The sequence below is a fragment of the Gordionus sp. m RMFG-2023 genome, chromosome 2 (assembly GCF_954871325.1).
Source record: "Gordionus sp. m RMFG-2023 chromosome 2, tfGorSpeb1-WG-v2, whole genome shotgun sequence".
NCBI classification, from domain to species: Eukaryota; Metazoa; Nematomorpha; class Gordioida; order Chordodea; family Parachordodidae; genus Gordionus; species Gordionus sp. m RMFG-2023.
The window spans coordinates 45,511,307-45,532,450 of NC_088776.1; the positions used below are offsets into that span (position 1 = coordinate 45,511,307).

Sequence of the window (21,144 nt, forward strand, 5' to 3'; positions counted from 1 at the left end):
ATTTTAAATTTTTGGTTTAATTAATCTCTTTCCTCTTTATATGCCTTACCCTATGCTATAGCTGTGTTATTATACTTTGTTATATTTTATTTTAAATTTATATTCTTTGCGTATTATTACTTCGAATGATCTAGCAAAAGTAAGAAAAATAATTGGTTTGGAAATGAGGTTAATTTATTAAATGATCTAAATTTTTGTTAAATCCAGTAGGTGCTATTTTATTTTTTGAAATGATTTTGATATATTAATATTAGATGCGGAGATTTTTTATCTGTACAATAAAAAAATTATTATGGCTTTAATCCTAAATTAGTCTAAAACCAAATTTATTTTCGAAAAAAATTGTTCTTTGTTTGAATAAATAACTGTAAATTTTTGAGCAAAAAAAATTACAATATTGTAATTTAAAAGCTATTATTTAATATTTTGAACAAAAGGTTATCTTAAAAAGTACATGGTTTGGTTTATTATATTATATATGGCTATTCTGGACGAGGTTATAATTTAGCAGAAACCATTATGTACTTTATAATTTTTATATAAAATGTATTATCATTCACTCATATTATCTCATATATAAACTGGAAAATGAGGAAAAAAGTTCAAGTATACTATAAGATACAATGCGATATATATCATATTATGATATTTATATTTATCATATTATTTTTTTAAGATTTCATATGTGATAAAAGAAGAGATCGAAAAGTTTAATCATAATGGTATAAACGCTTTGCAATATAACTACGTCAATGATTCTCTTTACACAGCAGGTCGAGATTCTATCATACGATTATGGAACACAAATCAGACTGAAGTTTTTTGTTAAAAATTATTATATGATTGATTTAAAATTTAGAGACCATACATATTATCAATGGAGCATCACACAGACTGGATTAATGATATTGTACTTTGTTGCAATGGAAAGAATTGTTAAAATCTGAATTCTATATTTTAAAAATATTTTTTTAGTAATATCTGCATCAAATGACACTACTGTTAAAGTTTGGAATGCTCAAAAAGGTTTCTGCATGTCTACATTAAGAACTCACAAAGTTTTTATAATTAAAATATAAATGATATATTTTTGTAAAGGATTATGTTAAAGCCTTGGCATATGCTAAGCATAAAGAACTTGTAGCTTCAACAGGCTTAGATCATACTATTTTCTTATGGGATATTCATACCTTAACAGCATTAACAGCAACCAATAATATAGTTACAAGTATTAAAATTTGAATAACAAATAAATTAATATTTAAAGTAAAATAACAAAAAAAATAAGAAATTCTTGTTTATTTAAGTCAATTATCTTTTATTTAATATATAGTATATTTATTGTTCAAAATAATTAATTATTTAATATATTCTAAATAAGAATTATAATAAAATTTAAATTTATTGCATTTTCCTATTATATTTTTATAATATTTAATTATTTTTCTTTGAATATGGTAAGATTAGAGCAAAATTGATTCTTTATCCTATCTTCTATATGATTGATTTATTATTTTAGTTTATTTTATGATTATCAATATTTTTTTTATATATGGTTGTATTGGGATATGAAATCCACAGGTCTTAAAAAATATATAAAATATATGAAAAAAATTTTCTGAAATTCATAAGGTAGGTTAGTCATATGCATTGGGCCTAATTTTTGCCCAGTTCAAATTTTTTTAAAAAACGTTTTGCATGCCCATCTCAAATTTATTTAAATATAGAAATGAATTTTTATAATTACTCAAAATAATATATGTTATATGGCATCTAGTTTCTATAAATAAAATCAAATATTTTTATTTTAAGAAATTAATATAAAATTGATAAATTCAGATATATTTAAAAAAATTCCAAGATCAACCCAGCCCGAATTTTTTTAAAAAATTATAGACCAACCCATCCCAAATTTTTTTTAGAAAATATTAGGCCTGACTTAGCCTGAATCCAATTTTTTTAAAAAAAAACTTAGCCTGAAGCCCATTTGGGCCGGGTTCAGACTGGGCCTACTCCAGTTAAAAAAATTTTAATTTTTTTTAAATGCCTTCAGTAAATTATTTAAAATTGATAGATTCCAAATCCCCATATATTTTATATCCCAATATTACATGTATTAGATATCTGCAAGAGTAGCTCACCAAAAGTTTGGCAAGTGGGGCTGGCTAGATAATTTATTCATAAAAAAAATCAGGCAGGGCTTCATAAATCTCTGATTTTTTAATAAAATTTTGATAGGCCAGTCTAGGAGTTGAAATTTTGAATTTCATTATAATATTTTGATTAATAATATTTGAAAATAAACACTAACTAACTAAATCTATAAATAATAAATTCATAATAAATTAAACAAATCATTTATCATATGATTCAATTACAAACACACAATTACAGATATCAAAATTTTGAGAAATTGATAGCCCTAGAGAGGAGATATAAGAGCTAGATTTCTGTAAAAGTGGGCCTGACTTGAACAGTCTTTAGGCTTGATCTATTTTTTTTAAATTTTATAGTTCGGGCTGTGTTGCCTTAATATTTCTTTAGAAAATTTGGGCCAGATCAGGCTTAATTTTAGAATATTATATGGTTAAAATTTTTCAAGAAACAAAACACTAGTATTTTTTTTAAATTTGTTTTAGAATATTTTTTTACGATTAAAAATATTTTAATGGGCCGGGCTGGGACTTGGTTATGTCAAATATAACAGGTGCAATATTGAACCAGTCAAAATTCGATAAGATTTAGATTACCAATATTTATTTATAATATTTATATTAAATAAATAGTCTTTTCAGCTTAGTCGGTCGAGTATATATATATATATCAATCCGATTGTTCTGGGTTTGAATCTGGCAAGAACGATGTTTTTTCCTAGAGCCAACCAGTCATCCCTTCCAAGGCTGATATGGAAGCGAGCGCGTTATTCCATATCTTAAATATATAAAAAAATAGATTGTTTAGAAAATTTGTCTGTTGTTTGTAAATTGCTATATATGACTATATGGTAACTAACATTTACCGGGTAACTTGTGCAAAATTGCCTAACGGGCCGAAAGAGACCAGGCTTTGAAGTTCTCTAATGAATATTTGCGTTTTTCAATACTATAATATTAAAATATTTGACATTATTTTTATTTTTTTAAAATTCATAGTTGTTTCCTTATTTTATTTTTTAATTATAGTTTTGATTTAATGGATTTGAATAAGAATTTCATTTTTTTTGTGTCGAAAACGAATCTCCTGAATTATTTGAACAAGAATTTCCTCATTATTAATAATTTCTTTTCCTTTATTATTTGTAATTTCCATTCCACTTTCGATATCATAAATTACATCAGTATTTGTAATTTAATTACTTTTTCAACTATTTTTGTTCAAGCCAAATGATTATTGATACTTTTAACCATAATTTATAAGGTTTTGTTTTCATTTTTCAGAACCTTAATATACTATATATATAATTAAAATAGAAATGCGCGGCGATATATAATTTTTAAAACAAATTCTCGAATATATGAGGGAATCAAATAATATGATAGATAATCCATAAATTCGAACCTATGAGGTCTTCTTAGTATACCTAAAACAACAAAGTTCTGACTTAATTATGCCTTTTTTTAAAATAACATAGGCGCGAGCACCCTACCTTTCTCCATTTTATCCTCAGAACAGTTTCTCGAAACATAGAACCCAGTTTATACTAATGATAACACTATTGCATTCTTCCTTCCTTCAATATTACTTCCCTTACTCTTATCTGGCTCCAGTAATTAGTGATTTGCATCTGGCCTAATTTTTCAAACCCAACAAGGCCCGAATTTTTTAAAAATTTGTACTGCCCGACCCGATCCCAAACGAATTTTTTTTATTTGTCTCGAAAAGCCCGACCCAAAATAAAAATTATTTGTCGGCCCAGCCCGATTTATTTAAATATAGAAAAATTTAATATTTTTTGACTTAAATAAAATATTCAATAAATAAAGAATATTAGCGCCTTGTTTCTTGCAAGAATTTTAAAATATATCACCTTATTTGACTATATATAATGATATCATATTTAAAAAATTTAAGCCCGACTCAACCCGAACCTAAGTTATTTTTAAAAAATAGACCCGGCCCTAAGTTTTATGGGCTGGGTCATGATTTGCAGATATCTACTAGCAATAAACTACTCTCAAAATTAATATTTCATTTTCTGATTCTCGATTTCTGAGCATATATAAACCTTTGCTTCATTAAACAAATCTCTCCCAATTATTTTAACGTCTTTCATCCTTGTCTACTTTGTTCTTCCTAAAAAACACAAATAGTTTTTCCTGTGTTAATACTCCTCCATTCTCACACCCTGTTTTAGAGCAAGAGGTCAGTGAAGTTCAAATGGCCCCTAAAGATTTAACACTGCTTTAAGCCACTGTGAATAATCTAATGGACAATCCACTTAAAGACTTCTACCATTTGAAGCAAATTTTAGAGAAATTTTATTTGTTATTTCCATATTTTTCCCCTATATTTTTTTTAAAATTATATTTACAATTTTATATAATATTTTAATTTTGCGTAATATATTTTCGTTAAATCATGTTCGTTCATCAATATGATCAATGAATATATTTGAATTTCAAAAAAATTATTAAAAATAAACTTCATCAATCATATATTTTATAGTATAAAATTGAAAATAATTTTTAAATTAAAAAAGCTTCATCCCTGGAGGCTGGGAGAGACTCCATATATTGTTTGACCATGAACGAATCTGGAACCGTGCTAATAAGCGGTTCTACCGAAAAGGTGCTGCGTGTTTGGGACCCAAGAACTTGCTGCAAAATAACTAAACTCAGAGGGCACGATGATATCATCAAAACCGTCGTGGTTAATAAAGATGGAACTAAAGTTTTGAAAAAGAATATTAAATTTTTTTAAATCATTTTTTTTACAAATATAATTTTAAAATTCATTTATTTTTCTTAAATATTTTATTTTTATCAATTTAAAAAAAAATATATCCTGTTTTTTTACGTTTAAATTATAATTACCAATAATTGCATTTACCTACATTTAATTCATTAGTGTATATCCGGGAGTTCAGATGGTTTTATAAAGTTATGGTGCTTAGGTCAACAACAATGTTTACAAACTTTTCAAGTCCACACAGAAGGCGTTTGGACTTTACAGGTCAAAATAGAATTAATAATTTATATTAAAGTCTTAATTGTTATTTAAAATTTATCGTAAGAATTCGCGTATATAGAATAAGGCCGCTTTTATAGTGAGCCAGAAAATAACACATGGCTCTCAATAAAGATTGTACTTGCATAAAAAACATTTCATCAATTAAATATGAGTTAGTCCCGAAAGACACTTAAATAGAAATATCCTATAGTTCTAAGACTTTTTTAAAAGTATTTAGAATCATTTATAAAATATAATTTAGACGGATGAAAATTTTACTAAAGTTTATTCAGCCGGCCGCGATAGGAATGTGTTCGTGACATCCTTAACGGGAACCGAACATAATCCTTCTCTCTGGTTGTGTCGCGAGGAGGCATCCATTTTGAGAGTATATATTATTATTTTTTCTAAATTATATTTTCATAAATGCCTCTCTCTCTATACTTTCACTAAATTCTGTAAAGTTTGTTCGTTTTAAATAAAAATTTTGTGAAAGTAAAAGAAATGTTAATGTAAACCAAAAAATAACTTTTAATATGATATATTATAGATTGTAAACAAACAATAAAAACCTGTTTATATGAAATTTTTCTCGCTTTTGTCGTTTAGATCAGGTTAAGAAATCTTATTTACAAAATATTTTTCGTATCTTATAACGTTTTCCGCGCCTTAGAGAAACCTTTTAAACCGGTTATACTTTATTAAAAAAATTATTTAAAAATAAACAATTACATGCCATTAATAATTGTATAATATTAATTTACAAGTTGCTATTAGATCCGGAAGAAAGATTTCTATGGATATCGACCACTTCCTCTCATCTCAAAAAATGGGTACATATTACATAGATTAGAATTGTTTATTTAATTTAACTCGAAATTGGAATTATATAAATATATAGGTTGCGCATTAATTTATCATGATATAATAATTTATTTTTTAATTTGCCCTTTTCCAAATGTTGAAAAGGAGCTGAGCTCCCTTCCCTCACCATTTTCTCCAAATTTTTAAATGTTATAAAAAGTAAATTTTTTTATAAAGCCAAGAATAAAAATATATTTTAACAATTTTGAAGGAAAATTAGGAAAAAAATCGGGATAATAAAAAGTGAAGTAAAATAATTTTTAATGAAAAATATTCAAACTAAAATAAAAGCTAGTTACAGATGAAAATGCAATAATAACAATCTACAATGATGGCAGATTTTTAAAATTTTTACTTTATTTCAGTGGTATCGATTCCACTGGGTCTCGAGGCTCGACCCATTAAAATATTCTATAAAATGGATAATATTGACCCATTAGAAGTATAAGTTATTCTATTTTTTTAAGATAAGCCTGGTAGAGTGGAATATTTGGAATTATTTATAATAATAATTAAATTTTTAATCTAAGGGAATATTTTTTTTACAAATATCGTTTGATTTAGAAATTAAACTTTTATTTAAAAAATGTACCATTAAAAAAAAGATCTAAAACTTATTAAGATTAAAAATTAGACCAATTTATAATTTATTTTTATAAAGCATCATGTAGCCTCGTCTAATGTATGGCTTTGAAAACGAGGGTAAAATGACTTAACTAAATTTTAATAAAAAGTATATTTTAATTTTAGAAATTCTTTTCGGTGTATTATTTATTTTAAAAAGTAATAATTACCTGGATGCGCTATTTGGCGAGAAGCAAACAAAAAATGCTAAAGATTCAAATTAAGTGAATATGAAATAATTACTGGGGTTCGAAAATATATCGATGAAGATATTCCTAATTAAAAATTTCTTAACTGTGTTGATACTTTATTCTGCAGCATTGCCGAGTGTGAATGGGGCTTTCATCTTATGAATCTGATCATAGTAAATAATCGAGCGATTTAAGGGTAAATATTTTATCAAATTTAATATTCATACATATTAATGGGCATTCGATATCTGAGTGGATTTCGGATCTATATATCAAAATATGGAAAATAAATTATCGCGGGGCTAATGAAATCTCTAATTATCTTTTTGAAATATCAAATAAATCGCAATTAAAAAAATTCGATTATATATATTGTTTTTCGATAATATATAAAACATTATAGCCCCCTCCCCGTCAGATTTTTAAACAGGTGATCACTGGATATAGTATTTGAATCGAACGGGAAATATATCGCCAAAAGATAGGTCATGTTCAGATGAGCGTCAGTGCGAACATATTGATGTCTAAGTGATTGACATATTTGGTTATAATTATTATCATAGATATTTGTAGTTTTGGTGAATTATTTTTCTAATGATCATGAAAAAATGACTAAGATGCATTTATTATTATACAAAATTTTTTGAATAATTAATAATAAATGATTTCTCATTTATCAAATGTAGATGATAATTAACTAAGGGAAGAACTAACTTCCATTGCAATAATAATGATTTGATAGTAGGCCTAAAATAAGATATTGAGCATCTATATTAAATATTAATAGCAGATCAAGAGAAAACAAGATCGATTTTCACACCGCACTATAGTATACTTATTTCCGCCTTATACAAATCTTTATATTGTCTGAATAATGAATTTATTCGGATTTCTTTTACCCAAGGTTATTGTGTGTGTAAGTAAAAACTAGTGATATATTACGTACAAATAGTGTTGTTAAACGGCTCGATATGAGCATATTTTTAAAAACGGCTAACTCAATACTTCATCTAGAAAAATGTTACCCAAGCCTGAAGATTTTGCTCATAGAAGGGAATAGAGTTGGTGCCTTTGAAATCAAACAAGAATTTTATGAACCTGGCATCGCTGGCAATTTTTATTGCATAAAATTTTTAAATATACATAAAAATTGTTAAAAAGAGATAAATAAAAATATTGAAAGCTTCTTATCTTCCGTTAAAAGACACTATCTGGCGATAAAATAATATGAAAAAGATTTTTTTGCTTCATAGATGATAATAAATTTTTCCTGGAAACGGATTTTTTGAAATATTTGAGGCCTGTTTTGTAAAACATGGATTGTAGCTTAAAAATATTATAGATCCTAACCCTAGAAACTGAGGGTTAGAAATGAAGCTGCCATCTTTTTGGACCCCTATTAGACATTCTCGAAAAGCCCATCTTTGCTCAAATATACCCATCTTTACTACTTTGAAAAATATCTATATATTTTATATAGATATTGGATCCAAACAAAATCAATAAGGAGTTGGAGGAATTTTCTAGCAAAAGATCGAGTTTTGTCGACACGTCAATCATTAACCCTCAAAATCCTATGTATTTCGAGTGCTCCTCCATCATTCCAGGTTTTTTTTATATGGACTATTTTGTTTTACATTTTTTTCTCGAAAGCGATTAAAATGGGTTATATTTATAAATGATATTGGTAGTAAATAAATATGTATTTTCGAACATCACCTATTATTTTTTTAGCACTTATAAACAAATTGCGGTTTTCTTAAATAAATAGTAATTTGGTTTAAAAGTAATTTACCAATTAGCGTACCAATTTTTTTAACTGTATTTATCTCTAGTTTTTCGATTTTAAGTTTTAAATGAAGAATGCAAAAGAAATTTAAGGATTTACATAAATAAATATAATTTTAAAAGATTAATTAAAATTATCTAAATAAGTATCTCCTGTTAGCTAGTTTTACTTAAAAATAGTATAGCGCGCTACTTAGAAATGATAAAAAAGAGATTTCGATTTTACAATCGTCTTCTTTGTTACGTTTCAGCAGAAGAGCTCTTCCTACTTGTCTGAAATTAAATGTCTACAACGGGCGGGGATAAATTGAGCTGATTTAAAATTGATAAATTAAAGGGTAAATTTGAAACTTTTTTTTGACATATGAGCACAACCGACTTGTATTTATTTTTAAAAAGGTTTTATTTCATAATATTTTATAGTTTAACAAAAAATATATTAAAATTTAAATAAATTAAGAGCCAAATCAATTAATCAAATAATTTTAAAACTATGGACGAGTGAATTAAGCCAAATTTTTAGATAAGGGAAATGTCGGGTGAATTATTTTTAAAAAATTATAAATGGTCGTGTTAAAAAATTTTTTAAACATTTGCCGGGTGAACTTCGGGTTAAAAACCCCTATTGTAAATATCTAGTTTGAACCTTTAGGGATAGATTTCCTATTTAAAAAAAACACCTCATGTCAAGAAGAAATGAAACTTTTTAAACTGATGGTCATCCCTATATATTTCTCAAATTTGTTCTTTTTTATTAATTGAATAATATTTATAAAAATTAATATTTAGTATCAATAATGTTGATATAGTAAAGTGTGTAAAATTTTGGACCTCAATTTAAAATAATTTCTGATATATAGCCGTTTAAAAATGGGAGAAAAATTAACTTCACCTTTGCTCATTAGGGATTTTTTTCCCACATTTACTCTGAAAGGTTAGAATTTCGAGTCTAACTCTAGTCTATAAATAAAACAAAAATTCAAAGTGAGTTCGGGATTGAAATTATATAACTTCATTTGGTTATAATGTGTTTAATATATTTTTTTTATATTTAACACCGCTTATTTATAACATGCATCCTATACCTATTAAGAGTAAAATGTCCCCTCGCCACATTTTTTTTATGTTTGAATCTTCCCGACTTATTCTGATAGCTTAATTTTATTTTATATAGAATACATCATTTTATATAATTTAATTTTTCATATAATATAATTTATTAGTTAACTATTTTTTTTCTTCATATTATCTTCTTTAAAGTATTATATTATCTTTTTCACTGCAAGGTAAATTATTTAAAGGTATAAATTATTTCTACTATATAATGTAGTAAAATCCATGAATATGCTTGTATATCATATTAGCTATGTACAGCAAAAAATATTGAATATTGTTTGAGGGCACTCTAATAATTGAAATACTTCATAGGCTCTGCACGACTCTTCCAAAACATCCCGGATTATATATATTATTATCTAGTTATGTATATGAAATTATGTTGAATCAAACAACTTAATAAACAATTAAATGGTTTGATTAAATTTTGTTGGATTTTTTTATATGAAATAGTTAATTCAAATTATACCATACTTAATCTTTGAAAAAAAAAACTATTTTACTATTTACGTTTATGAAAGGTACAACATCCTTAAAACAATTCCACGTTTTAGACAATAAAAGGCATATACTCACCAAAGATTCTGAAGAAAACGTATGCCTATGGGATGTATTGACGGTATATCATATGATATAAGATAGATTTTTCACAATTGTATATACAAATCAGATATTTAAAATCGATTGTATATATTTTAAATATTATATACAAATCAGATATTTAAAATCGATTGTATATATTTTAAATATATATTTTAGTAATAATTATTTCATTGAACTAATTAGTTTTTGTAAAAATTCTTAATCTCTAATTCTTTTAATCATAATTAGGCAAGAAAAATTGAGGATTTAGGAAAAAACGTTGATTTTGCCGAAGAAATCGATAGAAGGCAGCAGAAAATGTTTATCCCGTCCTGGTTTGCTATTGATCTAAAAACTGGGGTAAATATTTATATTCCTCTAGAACCATTTGATTTAAATGATACACTAAACATTAATTTTAAATATTATACATTTACCAAATGTTTGGGTTATTTAATCATCTAAATGTAAAATGGAAAAACTTTTTGAATCACTATATTTGTATATCGTATATATATATATATATAACTAAATTGAAGTATGAGATTCCCTGCGAAAAAGTTCAACTGTTGTTGTAAAAGAAGTTTCGAAATTAGTATTTGGCATTGGATGACAAGTATACTAAACCTGTATAAGGTATACAGAAATCGAACGAAACTAACTATAAAGAATAGAAAAAAAACAAACAAATGAATATGCGTGGTATAAATAGGCCTTTGCACCGATGAAATAATTGGCTATGTTTCCTTTAAAACTAACGGCAATCGGCGACGAGCCTATTTTATGCCGCCATATATTTCGACGGCAGTACGGCGTAGAACAAAAAAAATTTACCTGATTTTTTTCAGTAACACTTAAAATAAATAATTTATTTGAAGCAATTTTGGCCGATTTATATAAATAATTTTATAAAAATTTAACAAATTTATTAAATTAATCCTGTAAAAATAATTTTGTTTTATTTGAAGATAATTGTGAGGAACTTCTTGAATGCAAACCTAGCGACTGAAAAAACACACTCACTGAGTGCTTGTAACCGGGACAAATAATATTTTTCGGTTAAATAATCTAAAAAATTCTAATTATCTCTTTTTCTAAATGTTTAGAATATTATCTACTATCAATGTGTAACATTCTTTTTTCAACTCTTTCAGAATATCGTTTTTAACCTCAGTATTTATTGAATGTTTACCCACTTATTTATAGATAATTTGCTTCCGAATAGACATTTCTCTTGTATCCTACTATTTATTCCAATCTTTGTAAGAAATAGTTTGATTGCTTAATGACATAGAAATTGAAAAGGACGGAAACTTTTTTTAAAAAATATCTAATCACGTTATTTAACCTTTGAACTTCAACATATCGGAGGCGAAGGACGATGTCTGGTAGATTCCGTCTGATGGAAGTGGGGGAACAAGACTCAATCAACCAAAAACAAGCTAACTGAAAGTGTTAATATTAACATGAGCTAGATTAAACTAGTGGCGATGCTCAGGACCGTGGAAAAGGGAGAAAAAGATTATTAGGGGAACGGGTTTACCCAAGTTACCCTGGAAAAGGGCTTCTAAGAAAACAAAAAGTTTATTTGAATACAAAAATAAAGATTTTGTCAACTCTAAATAATATTAACACCAGTCAATTGGGATTAGAAATCTATAATCTTATTTATTACGCATATTTTTTTTGAGAAAAAATATATCAACATTATCATTGATCAAATTAATAGATATTTATCTACGAAATAATATTTAAATATATGGTAAATTTTTTAAGGATAAAAAATTCCACTGTATCAAAATTATTCTATGAATTTGTCAATATCTTCCACTAAATGCCAATTAAAATTAAATAATTTAATTACATGCTTCTCAATTCTATTTTAATTAATATGATAATAATTGGATCTTTGCTGATTTTACTTCCACTTCATCTTTAGACTTACTTCTCCTAAATTTATAATAATGTCTAAGATTCTTTTATCAATAGTTTATATTCTACTTTCTTTATTTCATCCATTGTGACCAGATTATGTAATTCATTCCCCAGAGATAGATATTGTATATAATAATCTAATCGGACACTTTTCCTGGCATTCGATTCTGCATCCGTGACCAAGAATTTGTTTTATAAGGTGTCAATAAAGAAAAAATCTAAATAAAATAGATAATGTAAAACGCTAAAATTAAAAATGAATTATTTATCGATAATAAATTCAAATCTTACGGAAATATTTTTAATGAATTAGATTCTTTTTTGGGTTTAATCACGAAAAGAATTATTAAAATAATATAATCTATAATTTTATGATCGGCGCGTTAAATCGAAGAGCTGCGGCGCATAAATCTATGTCCAATATTAATTGGAGAAAAAAAATTGTGGTTGGTAAATGAAGTTGAGGTAGTTTGGAAAAGTTGAACCGAGCACAATTAGGTGACAAAATTGCACCATAATTGAAGGTCATGACTCCCTTTATAATAGCCTTAAGTAAACTTGAATAATGGTGGCGGCTAGTGAGAGGAAACAGGGTAACATCCATAAATTCAGGCTCGTGAAAGTATAAAGGATATTTTAAAGAAGTTATCTGATCAACTCAAGTAAACCTGAATTAAGGTCGTTAATCAATTATTCGTTTTAAAATAAATAGGTTCTATGTGAGATATATTCTTTTGTTTTAAAAAATTCATAATGATTATTTATTATCTTGTTCCCACTTCCTTTAAAAACGCCATGTAAATCCTTAAAAAGTTACTAACTGTACACCTGGACGAAATAGATTGTTATTCCGCCTGGGTATCCGCTCATCAAGTAGGTATCAATGAAGACTTTACCAACTTAGACCTCAAAAATGGTATGGATATATCCTCCTCACAAAATGGTGATTATACCTTAGCTTTAAACAACGAACCTGTGCCATCATTAATTTCCGCTAACAATATTAAAGGTGACGAGAAATAAAATGTTATATTCCATTGGCGTTATGTTTAATTAATGCATAAAAGTCATTTTTTGAGATTTTTGTGGGTATAATTTTTAATCCTCAAAAAGTTTTTACTATATATATTTTTTTTAAATTCCAAATTTATCGGATAGTTATTAATAAATTTTTTTTAAAATACGTTTACGATATTTCTGTTATTCATAATATGGCTAATTTTGATGATGATATAAAACGTTTTTTTTCAAGAAAAACAAGCTATTTTTGTTTTTTTCTGTCTTTTTTAAAAAAACTTATTACCAATACAATCCTTATGGAAAATATAATTTAAACTTTTTTTAAAAATATTTATATAAATTATAAATTTTATTTCTAAATATGTTGTCTTATACATAGTTTACACTCTCTGTTCCAAATATGACATATAGATTATACGTTATTTTCCAATATATCAAAATAAAGAGTCGGCTGAGAATGCCATTTTTTGTCGATTGACAAGAAATTATGTTTATAATATTTTACCTTATGGTATCATTTCATACTTTACGAGTATCATTTTAAATATGTAAAAGAAGTTCAAAATGATACTTTACAGTTTTGAAATTATAATTTTGTATTTATTTTTTAAAAAAATTAATTTATTTTAATTTTTTTTTGGTGTATAAAACAGTCAACTTGGGATATTTGGTGTTGCAATGCCTTTTCGAAAAATGGCTAAAAATTACCAATAATTTAGAAATTAATGGAACCGTACCCTACACATTTAAAGAAGGTATATGTATTAGTTTTTTATATTTTAATTTGAATTGGAACGATTAAATTAAATAAAATGATGGATAAAATCGTTTATAATTATATTATATATGATTTTAAAAAAATTGATTTTAAGGAGAATATCCATTTCCGACCTTCGACATAAAGATGCCCCCTCACACTCCTATTATAATTAGGTAAAATATTTAGAAATAATAATTCGAGAAAACAATGTTTTCATTGAAATATTTTAAAAAAAATTTATCGCATTTGAAATCTTCATGCACAAAACGATAGAATTAGTCGAAATGAAAGTTTTGAAAATGCCCAATTTTCTAAGCTTGATAACTAATGTCGCGATTGCAAAATATTGGCATGGTATCCTAACCCAGGATTTGGAGTCACAACTAATTTTTATTTATCTAATCTCTACCATTAAGATCCTTTTATTGGAGTTTTTTTTTAAAATTCACTTATGTAAATTTTCATCATCTCTTTTTTTGCCAATTTGCAATTTGCGATAATTAGAAAAAACCCGTCTTTCTTCACTAACTTGAATTCTTTATCGTAATTTAAACCAATTAATTCAAAAACAAACACGAATCTAATGGTAATTATTCATACTCGATTTTTTTAAAACAAGAGTTTAAAAAAAATATTCAAAATTGAACAAAAATCTTTAAAAAAATTTTGTTATTTTATTTTGAAAGATTTTTTTTGTGCATGATAATTACAAAAATATTTACTTAAAAAATTTTGGCATTTTTATGTAAAATTTGATCAAAATCTTTCTTTTTCAAAAATAATATTCAAAGATTATTTTAAAAAAAACTCTGTTTTAAATTTACTTTTCGCAATTATACCAGTCGAATAAGAGTTGTAAATTTTATTATTCATACGAATACTAAAAATTGAAAACGAATAATTTATTATTCATTTTTGAATACTTCCTTATAAGCATAAAATCGAATTTAGTACATTTAATGTTTCCTCCACCTCTTGCTTTTTCTATTTAATTCAAATATTATATTTTCTTTCTTCTTTTATAAATCATAAAGTGAAGGAGAAGGCAAGATGTTGTATCGATTGTTAGTAAGGGATTCGGACGGCGAGAACGAATGCTGCTATCTCAACGATATACTTCCCTCATGGGTCACTGAAACACTCTTAGAAGTTTTTTTTTGGAACTAAAGAAAATTTAATTTTTATATGAAGAGATAGATGGTTATATTATCATTTTTAAAAAAAAATACTTAAATAAAACTATTTTAGGTTAAAAAATTATGACGAGAAGATATATGGGAACCCTTTTTTTTGTCTATGCCTTTATATTTTAATTATTTATCATAGGATTAAATTATTATATTATATAAAATAAATTGAGTTTGGCTTGCCCTTTGATCCCATGTGTTCTGTTCTCCCTCCAAATTAAATTTGTATAAGAGGTCAAGACCAAATTCTATTTTAGTTGTAAATTTTTATTTTTGAAAACTGAACTGATTTATAGGGTATAATATTTTATATTGCTGTAATTAATTTTAAAAAATAATTTTGATATATATTTATTTTTACTACAGAAAGCCTTGCCGAAGTTTGCTAAAGTCGCCTTCTTCTTGTTCCCACATTCAGACTCGGGAATTAAAACTTGGAAAAAGTGAAAATTTAATATTTATTTAACATGTCTGAAAAAAAACGACGCTGCTAACGACAATTGGGGTAACTAAGGGTTGGTGGAGGGGGATTTCCCTCCTTAACAAATTTGTCAGTTTTCTAAAATATGAATGAACGCTTGAGTTTTTTATTATTTGATTTTGTGTCGCGACGCGCTTCGATTCAATAGTTTAAGGTGATCAACATTATTTAGGCGTTGAAAATCCTAAGTTCAAGGGAAATTAAATTTTTTTGTTTTGTTTAGGTTTTCAGTTGTGTTTTCTTTTTTGGCGATTGTCACTCCAAATACAAGGAGAAGATCTCTTCATTTGCTTAATTATTTATTTTAGATTGCGGTGATAGAGGGGGGGGGATTAAATGAAGTCATTGTTTTAACTTTTCCTGGTTTATTGACTCAAGAATGAAGGTTGTTTTTGAATTTCAAGTTAAGGCATAAGTCATCTGCATAAGCTAATATATTTATGCTGTCTTTTTTGTACTTTTATTTAATCCGTTGATAAGATAGATTATTCTGTTTCAAGCCAGTTTTAACTGATATATAATTTGATTTTACCTGATGTAAGTCAAGTTTATCGAATTGTTTTTGTAAATATTGATTTAATAAGTTTAGAAGGTGGAATGGGATGGCTACTTCTATCAAAGAGTTCTCCTGTAGTTTGTTTTGAAAGATAGTGTCGAAGGCTTTTGAAGCTTTTAAATTCTACAGTTATAATAAATAGTTGCGTCTTAGTCTCTTTTCTAATAATATGGTAATCAGTTTGATGGCATTGTGTTATTTATGAAGGAGATTATTAAATCATCTAGAATGGGTCTGGGCAATTTTGAGTATAAAAATTTTATATAGGGATGAATTTATGACTAATCTCTCCAGACTTTTAGTTGTTTTAAATTTTTTAACAGCTGCACCAATATTTTTGTCGATATTAAAATGGTTTGGTCATAAATTTGTATATCTCGGAATTTGCAGCTAATTTTTTATTCATAAACATTTTGGAATATCGATATAACATCACAACTTGTCATAAAACTAAATTATTTTAAGGAGGCATTAGAATAGGACGATTTAAAGTTTGTTCAAAACCGGATCAGTAAAACCCGATCAAAAAGATAGGTTGATTTTATTTGCCGATACCAATTCATACTTAGTATATTTTTGTTTGATAACATATTTTTAAGTTTTATTAAAATTCCAAAATGGTTATGCATTAAAAAATTCCCGATAATCTTGTGCTAATTTCGAAATATACTCATTTAATATCGACAAAAATATTGATGCAGCCCTAGATAATATATTTTAGGAAGGTTTATTAGGGTTGCATTGAGCTATTCAGGGGAAGGTACGTTTTTCCCATATTATTTTTATTAGCGATAGAACTCAGCGCTCACTTTTTCATCCACCTTTATTAGTTCATTGTTGACCCTTACTTGTCCTGCTGTCCTATGCCGCTTTAATTTATTTATAATTTGGGTTCCGGTGGAAGTTGTACAACTTTTATTGTAAGAGGTTCTTTAGATTAATTAGTGTTTCTCTCTGATAGGCATTGTCTACATTGGATATGCATATTTCATTATAGTGAGTAGTTCATATGTTTAGTTATAGATTGGTATCCATAACTATTTTATTTTTAAGGTAAATTTTGGAAATCCTATATTCTATAATTTGCGAATGCTTTTGATAATTTAAATGCTTAGAAAGTATTATTTGCTGCGAAGGAGATTTTTACATTTAAAAAATTTGTTTAAAAATTATTTTATTGGTTGGTTTGGTTCTTTGTTTATTTTTTAGTATTTTTAATTAAACTTATAAAATATACAATATTATGAATTAGTAAAATAATTTTAAAAATAAATATAATTTGTTCTGCGCATTTCGCCTTAAAAATATTTCAAATACACCAACCCATCGCCCTCCCATTGTTTTAATATTTTTTAACCCGCCTGCTCACCCTGCAAATTAAGGTTTGTTGGCACCCTTGCCGAATATGCCAGGGTTAAATAGTTCGATTTAAGGCAATTTTTAAAAATATTTAACTCAATATTTAAGCCAGAAAATATTACCTAAGCCACGAGCTTTCGCTAAACGTGTCCAAACTCTTGCGCCATTTATGGGCAAAATCTTCAGGCTTGCGTAATATTTTTTTGGATTAAATATTTAGTTCGCCGTTGAATAGTTATGAAATAATGTTTATTTAAAAACTATATCTAAATGACAGGCTCTTATTTTTTTTTATCTTTATCAAAATTTTTGGAACATCCTTAACAGATATTATTAGAATCAACACCCTAATCAACAAATGATATTGAATATATTTTTAACTAATATTTTTAAAAAACATATAACTTTTTTTTAAAATATCATTATAATATACAAGATTCGCTAATCAAGATAATATCTAACATAAATGTAGAATCGTTTGATATTTTTTTAGAATGTTATAATTTGTTTTAATGTAATCGAAGCTTAATTCTGTGAACTTGACTAAGATACAAAACTTAGAAAAATATGTAATTAATTTCAATTCCATGTCAAATGGCACATAAAGGAATTTTAAAAACGTCTTAAAGACAAAAGCGTTTTTCATTGTCATTAAATTTATAGATAATTATAAGTTATTTTATATTCGAAATTATAAATTTAAATTCGAACAATTTTGATGGGGAATGTAACTAAAAAAATTTAAATTCTATATTGGCCTAATAATTTTTATGATATTTTCAACTAAGTAAATATTTAAAATATCATAATGGAAAAAATTTTTTTTACCTTTAAAAATTAAATATATAAAATTTGACCAAAATTAATTTTTGAGAATAAATATATTATTCAAAAAACGAAATAAAATCCAAAATGCGAAAACACATTATATAATTTGCTTATTCTCCATCTATTTATTTTATAGAGATAGGTTATCAGCCAACGATATGCTCTCGGTCAAAAAAGTCATGGAACACGTGTACACCAAAATATTGCCTTTTTGTTATGGTCAACACAACATTCTAGAATACCAAAATCCCAATTCTCATATGTCCAATGGGATGCATAGTTGGATGAAATTATTGATAAATTCATTTTTCTTTTTTTTTGAGGGATGGGAGAGGGATTCATTGTTTCTTTTTATGCATCTTTTTTCTTTTTTAAGCCTTTTTGCATCAAATTTTAAGAATTCCTACTAGCTAATAATCGCAGCTAATTTTTTATCAATATTTCGAGCTTTTTTAATAATTACTCTTCACAAATTACTTTTTCGATAATTATTTTCCAAAATTTATCTATTATGCTTATAAATATTTATTTATAAGACATTTTTTTAAATTATATAATTTTAGTCACGAATGGTCCCAGTAGTTCTAATTCATCAACCACCAATAATTACAAATTATATTCGTCGAATTCATCTCCAAATTCCCCTAACCTTAGACGTAAACTTAGAAATAATAGTTGCATGGGTCATCACGAACCGTATAACACATATTCCATGGTTTAAACTTATTTAATATAGCGATACTTTTATATGCTGTATTTACCATGTAATCTCGACTCATTAAAAAAAATTATTGTTAAATATATAGAGAAGGTCGATTTTTTTTTAAGATGGGACGTATTCCAAAGAATATTCTAATAAATTATATTTTCAATTATTTACTTTCAGGTGCTTTAAATATTTTTGAATCTGTAAATCATTCCAAATTTCAATGAAATTTTTGGCATTTGGATTCTAGAATTTTAAAATTGTTTTGTAAAGATGTTTCTCTTTTTTGAGTGGGATTAAAAATTCCTTATATTTGGAAAGACCCTAAAAACATCCATCTTTAAAAATATTTGATATTCACTAGTGAGTCTAGTTAAATAGCAATACACATAGTTTGGTACAGGACCCCTTTGAACTAAGATAAATCTAGGAGAAGAACCTCTTTTTAAAAATATTCTAAACTGGCATACTATTAAGCTATTTTAATTTAGAAAAATAGACAATTCTTGATTCGATTCCTAGCTGTGAAATGTCAATACTGCATATACAGACATCGTTTATTTATTTACTTTTAATGGCTATAAATTTTGTCATATAGTCTTCCGATACAATTGTTTCTGACCTTAACATCCGCATGACAACATAAATATTAGCTTGGTAATTGATATCAGTATTTCTTGTTGATCTTTTACGACGATGATAATAATCTTTTGCTTACAATATAATAATACTCTTTATTGTCGACACGATGCTCAAAACCAAGATTTATCGTGGATTTATCTATTTATTAAACTGGAGATAAATATCATATAACTGTAACATATATTTATAAGATATAAATAGGACTCCTACCCGGATGAATCATGTAATTGTATCCCTTATTTTCTTGTTTTAAGCCCCCAATCGTTATTTTTACTGATATATATTTTATTTAAAATTCACTTTTTTTAAAATATAAAAGGATAAAAGTGAAAAGGATGGATCATCATCTAATTTATCGGCCAACTTTGAAGAAAAAATCCAAATATTTTGTCAGAATCAAGTAAAAAAAATTAATAGCATTTTATCTAAATTTAAAATTATTTCTTTTGAATAAAAATGCAGCATTAACTCCCACTATAAAGTCCTCCATAAGTCAGAAATTTAAAAAGTTTTTAACTGGAAACTTTTTAAATTATAAGTTTTCTAACGCATGTAAAAACTGCATTTTTTGTTTTTGATTTTCCCAGCCCTGCATAAGACCTTATTAGCGGTTTAGAGATTTCTACATTATGAATAAATATATTCAATATTTTTAAATAAAGCTTTTAGATCCTGAAATGGACTTGAGATCCGTCAAACATTTTTATTGGAAAGGATCTAGTGATATGATATTATATTATTTGCCTTTTAAATGAAAAGAGAAAACCAATAATCTTGAACCACATAATAGCAAAAGTAATATGAAATTGTTGTAATTTTTGTAATCAAATTTAGCACTTTTTAATGCAAAAAGATTGATGTATTTGTGAAAAATAATATTTATAGAGATATATTTATAATTATAATTTGTAACTAGTCTATTATTATTTGTACCTTTGAATGTTTCTTACAATTTATAATATATTTTTTATGCTATTTTGTAAATAAAAACTAAATTATTTATTATCAATCAAATCATCAGATGAGTATTTTTTCATATAATATGTTATTCTTGTAAGAATCTGTACCTCATAAAAACAAAATAATCGCCTTGGCTATTTTTAATATAAAAAAGAATAAAAAGGGAAAACGAAATTAAAGCTAATTTGTTAAAATAACTAGATAGACAATGAATTATTTGCATTCGATTTAACTTTTACGCACATTAAATTTTCTGTCATAAAATTTGAAATGCTACAACTAAAAAATTTTAATATAATATTGTAGCGAAAATTAAATTTGATGATTGTAAACTTTAATGAGACTGAATTGAAGATAACTACTTAAATTATTTATA

At 26.0% G+C, this 21,144-nt stretch overlaps 1 protein-coding gene and 1 long non-coding RNA gene across 2 annotated transcripts; both read left to right on the forward strand.

The window, feature by feature from the left end:
* The first annotated feature begins 559 nt into the window (after window positions 1-559).
* Window positions 560-20,642, forward strand: LOC135925339 (WD repeat-containing protein 48-like). Its single transcript, XM_065460609.1, has 21 exons — window positions 560-606; window positions 677-817; window positions 860-935; window positions 976-1,058; window positions 1,099-1,228; window positions 4,700-4,890; window positions 5,068-5,172; window positions 5,432-5,557; window positions 5,937-6,002; window positions 8,329-8,455; window positions 10,274-10,371; window positions 10,584-10,694; window positions 13,083-13,278; window positions 13,943-14,044; window positions 14,162-14,222; window positions 15,084-15,198; window positions 15,603-15,679; window positions 18,597-18,739; window positions 19,024-19,175; window positions 20,128-20,208; window positions 20,471-20,642. The coding sequence occupies exons 1-21, from the start codon at window positions 589-591 to the stop codon at window positions 20,561-20,563; spliced, it is 2,292 nt and encodes a 763-aa protein (XP_065316681.1). The 5' UTR covers window positions 560-588; the 3' UTR covers window positions 20,564-20,642.
* On the forward strand, window positions 6,369-6,939 carry LOC135925340 (uncharacterized). The gene is made up of 3 exons (XR_010571621.1): window positions 6,369-6,475; window positions 6,695-6,735; window positions 6,784-6,939. It is a non-coding gene; the product is annotated as an uncharacterized LOC135925340 (long non-coding RNA).
* Window positions 20,643-21,144: the final 502 nt, after the last annotated feature.